The following is a 5,174-nucleotide window of genomic DNA, read 5'->3' as shown; positions in this document are numbered from 1 at the left end:
ATCCTCCGTGCGTTCCGTGAAGCTGCACCTCCAGAAATCCTACCATCTGTTTACCCTGGTCACACTATAATGTGATTATCTATTATATGTTGAAGTGTGTCTTTTATAATTCATTGCTTATTTAAATTAACGTAAATACATATATATAAAAAGAAGAAAAAAATGTATATTTTTTAGAATAAAAATATTGAAACATTATATACTCTGTGGGTGATACATATATATTTGGAGTTACTGTCTGTCTATATGGATATTGAGTGGGGGATTCTTTTCATGTTTTATACTGTACTTCTCCCTGGACTTGTTTCCCCCAGAACTTGGCTTGGTTCTCAGGGTCCCTCTCCTGTTATTTATTTGTTGCGTGGGGACACCCACAGCAACACCCATGGAACGCCCCTTTCATGCAATGTGCTGTGTGCGAGGGGGAATATTTACAAGGACAGGAAAAGTCATGCAGGGTAGTCTTTTGTGTCCTTATAAATATGGGGGAGCAAAATGGCCTGCCCGTGCATCACAAAAAGTGATGTACTCTCAGAACCCCACAGTCATTAGGCAAGATTGGAAGACTTTCAGTATGTTCATCCAAGGTTAGGTATAAGAGCATTATTAGGAACCTTGCAAGAAGAGCTAGAAACCCTTAGATGGCTGCCAGAAAACTAAGAGTACCATGGCATTCTAGTGTAGCTTCCTTGAAGACTAGTCTGGAATGTCAAGAGCACGCTGCCTCAGAACAGCGCACTTCACTGAAAAATGAATCCTGGTCAGACGTGTAGTTCTGCGGTTTGCAAAAGTTAGTTAGGGTAGTGGCGTCATGTTCAACTCTCGACGTTTAGTTTTGTTGTGATTTTTAATTAAGCTTCCGTTTACTCCCTTTTGATAATATTACCTACTCGTAAATTGGGCAATTTTAATCAGCTCTAGAACTGAGCTGAACCTTGACAACAGCACTGCTGAATAATTTTTCGACAGCCGGTGACCGGTAGTTGCACTATGTCACCTGTGAAGTGAATCAATTAAGTTCAGTCAGGTCCGAGAAAAAGAACAGAGTTCTGGCAATTGGTAAAGTGGAGCGGAAAAACCAAATCTCTTATTCCGCTTCGTACTTATATTATTGCAAGTGAATAGGAAACATCAGTAAAATAGTTTTTTCCCTGTGAACAGAAATAACAAATTCGATTACACTAAAAGCAATATTTCCTAAGAATATTATCAGCATGCTAATTAAGAATAAACATTAGTTTGAGGTTTCTGAATGAAGAAAGAATAAGACAAGAGAAAGCGAGTAGGTACTTACCTGAAGAAGAGGAAATCCTGATTTCTGGAAACGTTGAGAAGTCATGCAAGTATCCTGTAAGGGACCAAAACAAGATCAAAATTATAATTAATAATACGATGATATTATTGGACAAAGGAAGCAGAAAATAGCATAAATTGAAGGCATATTCTAATACCAAGAAGTAAGAAAAGCAAATATTGAGAGAAAACGAAGAAGAAAGAAATAGAAGAGGGGCAAAAGCCATTTAAAGATTGGGTAACACATATAGTTTTAGACAAATGATTTTGAGGAAGAGTAGCTACAGGATGTGATAATTAAGTTGGATTTTACAATCTTCTCTTATGCAGGGTGCCTCCTGAGCAATTGTTAAACGCTAAAAACACTGAAGGAAGAAACCAGAGTAGATGCTGGGAAGGAATCCAATCAGGTGTGGCTGTCTCTTCTCTCTCCCATTCCCCTTTCTCCCCCTTGGAGCCAAACTGACAGTTGAGAGAAACCGGCTGGCAGGAGGGTTCTGAGAGAGACGTTGGGACCAGTGTAGTACTGCTCTTGTGTGAAGTATTGTGAGAGGCTTGTAAATAAGCCCCTCAGTTTTTAAGCACTAGAAAGTGTTTACTCTTTGAAAATTCATATTTCCAGTTCCCTACATTGGATCTTTGTCATTTTGGTGTCTATTTGTTCATCAAAATATAACCTATTTATATAAATTGATATTGGATTTTTATTGTGTCTCACCTATTTATTGTATTGGTGTTTTTAAAATGCGTTATAGCCATCTACCAAGGGTTAAGTAAGGGAATACTTAATTGAGACATTGACTGTGACCCTTTCATTTTGTTTGTGGCTTTATTATTAGTGATAGGGCCCTACTTGTCACTGTTGACAAACCACTTTCCAACATCATCCAAATAGAGTGGGCCCCAATTCTTTGAATCGGATTGATATTCCCTGTGTGAGTAGCGGGTTTGGGTGACAGCTCAGGATGCAGAGGAAAGCTAACTTAAAACTACATCTTGGTGGGCCCCACTATTTTATTATTTAACCAAGGAATAAAGTTAGAAACTCAAAAATAGGGAAAGAACTTCAGCCCTAAAAAGAGTGGGGGTCCTACATACACCAGTAGATTTTCTCAACATTTGGAAGAGAGAAGAATGGTGAATCCTTTGAGAAATTATAGAGCAGCAACACAGACATTTAGTAAGACATCTAGAGGAATTCTCAGGAGAAGAGAATAGAATAGCCCTGAAAGAATCCAATCACCCCAGGAAATGGGTAGGCCTTACTTGCAGACAAAACAATGTATCATTCATCTCAGCTGAGATCGAGCATATTTGCAGTTAAAGTATTATGAAGATGTATTGCTTACTCAATGCTTTGATTTAAGGTAATGTACAGTGATTTAAATTAAAAAGTTCCCTATCAATATCAATAAGCACTGTAACAGCATTTAATCTTCAGTCCGCATGGTAGTGCCGATTGCGATGAAAGATTGACATAATACTCTTTACTGTTTATCTTATGTGATTTTTCTTTTTCAGACTCTAAGGCACTGATAAGAAATAGCAGCCATGAGACATGAAAATGAAAGCATTGTGACTGAATTCCTACTTGAAGGATTCACTCCTGACAAAGACCTCCAAGTCCTTATTTTTATAATCTTTATCTTAATATATGCCTTAACCCTGCTGGGCAATGTAAGCATATTGATAATCATTTGCATGGCTCCCCGTCTTCATACACCTATGTACTTCTTTCTCGGCTCTCTAGCTGTTTTGGATTTTGGATTCTCTTCAACCTCATCGCCCAAGATGCTTGTTGACATGCTTGCTGAGAGGAAAGTCATCTCATTTTCTGGCTGCTTAATACAACTCTTTTTCTATGCTGGATTTGGCAGCACTGAATTCTTTTTGTTGGCTATGATGGCATATGACCGTTATGTGGCTATATGTAACCCTTTGCTTTATACTCTTACAATGACGAAGAGTATCACTTTCTATTTGGTAGCTGTATCATATTTTGGTGGTTTTCTGAACTCTCTGATTCATGCAGGTTGCTTTCTACAGTTATCTTTTTGTGGCCCTGATATAATTGACCATTTCATGTGCGATTATCCTGTTCTTTTGAAGCTCTCTTGCTCTGACTTTACCATCAATGAACTGTTGCGTATTGTTTGTGCCTCTTTTGTGATGCTGATATCCCTCCTTATCGTTGTTATCTCATATGGCTATATTCTTACTGCTGTTTTGAGGATCCGTACATCTGCAGGAAGACGAAGGGCCTTCTCAACTTGTACCTCTCACTTCATCTGTGTCTTTCTTTTCTATGGGACAATTCTCTTCATGGAAGTTCGACCCAACTCCAGCACTTCACATGAGCAGGACAAAGTAGTAGCAGTGTTCTCAACAGTTCTAATCCCTGTACTGAACCCACTGATCTACAGCCTAAGGAATCAAGATATGAAAGAAGCATTCAAAAAGATATTGAAGCCATGCCATGTTCTTTCAATAATGGATACCTCCTTGGCTTTAAAATAAGGTGGTTCAATATTTGGAGCATCTGAGCTAATAGACACTAAGTCACACTTTTATTGCTACAACGCAAAGGTCAAATGTATGTTTTAACAACAGTACTGTAAAACTGACATGAGAATAACACTTCCACCCACACAGATGGCATGCAGCAATTACTTCACACAGGGTTCAATGAAGGCCACACGGCCTCTTCACTGAGATGTAGTTTACTGTATGAATATAACCCTGTTAGATCTGGGGGTCTCTAGTTGGCAGAGTAGGTACCACTGTCCAAGTAGGGACCCTTGCTTCTAGTCAGGGAAAGGGAGATACACTGTTAAGATAACCCCTGCTCACCCTCTAGGTAGCTTGGCCTGAGCAGTCTAGGTTATCAAAGGCAATGTGTAAAGTATTTGTACCAACACTCACAGTAACACAGTGAAAACACCACAGATTTACTCCACACCAGTTTTAGAAAAATAAGGTATCTTTACTAAAAACTTCACAAGACCAAATACTACAGACAAACCAACATACAATTAAAAAGGTTACTTTAAAGATAGTTCAAGAGTTTGCAGAAAGTACTCCAGGATGTAAAAGTCAGTGTCCTGCACAATGCGACTCTCAATGCACAAAATACGACACTCTCATGCCCAACAGTACCTGTAGTTGCGTTAAGGTTCCCAAAAGCTATAACAAGGAAGATGGCAAAGGCGATGCGATACTCCTGAGACCTTGGGGAGGCTTTGCAGCAGCCCTGCTTCACGCAGCAGAGGTGGATGCGCCGGCTCCGATCTGTAGTGGGAGGATGCTATGACTTTGGCTTTCGTTGCGTAGGTTTCATGGGGGGAAGCTGCATGCACAGGTACGATGCGACGATCTTCAATGCGGCGCGATGCGCGGCGCGAGTCATGACTTCTGGCGCTGCAACCTTCGATACGTCGCGGCGCGTGGCACGGCGTTGACTTCTGGTGCCGCAACCCTCGATGCATCACGGGACGGGACTCTGCGTCGACACACGACTGGATACTTTCACGCACCGGCAGTGGTGCGGCCCGCAAACTGGTTCTGCGACGACCCTCGCAGCGTCAGGAATCTTCACGCACCGGAACGATGCTCGACACACTCGGCGATGCGGGGACTCCGGGTGCTGCGATGACGCCGCGATGAAATTCTCCTCGCGCTCTTGTTCTTGCGACTCGCAATCGGATGATGCGTTGGGTACCAGTTACTCTTTTTCACGCTTCTGCTTTCCAGCTCCCAAACACAGCAAAAACAACCTCCTTAGGCCCCAAGACTAGGCAAGCACTCCAAGGAAGGTCAGAACTCCCTCAGCAGAGTTCCAGGGGAGCTGGTGGTGAAGTCCTTTTGTTCCTGGGACTTCTTAA

At 41.4% G+C, this 5,174-nt stretch overlaps 1 protein-coding gene across 1 annotated transcript; it reads left to right on the top strand.

Annotated features, from left to right (window-relative positions):
* The first annotated feature begins 2,844 nt into the window (after positions 1-2,844).
* On the top strand, positions 2,845-3,810 carry LOC146853816 (olfactory receptor 5J3-like). The gene has a single exon (XM_085650923.1). The coding sequence runs from the start codon at positions 2,845-2,847 to the stop codon at positions 3,808-3,810; it is 966 nt and encodes a 321-aa protein (XP_085507049.1).
* The last annotated feature ends 1,364 nt before the right edge of the window (positions 3,811-5,174 follow it).

Source organism: Triturus cristatus, chromosome 4_1, assembly GCF_964204655.1.
Source record: "Triturus cristatus chromosome 4_1, aTriCri1.1, whole genome shotgun sequence".
Taxonomy (NCBI): Eukaryota; Metazoa; Chordata; class Amphibia; order Caudata; family Salamandridae; genus Triturus; species Triturus cristatus.
The sequence above is the reverse complement of the archived record's forward strand: the minus strand, read 5'-3'. Positions and strand labels throughout refer to the sequence as shown.

Excerpts from the sequence above, each read along its gene's own strand:
- LOC146853816 (XM_085650923.1), top strand. The coding sequence starts at position 2,845 with ATGAGACATGAAAATGAAAGCATTGTGACTGAATTCCTACTTGAAGGA.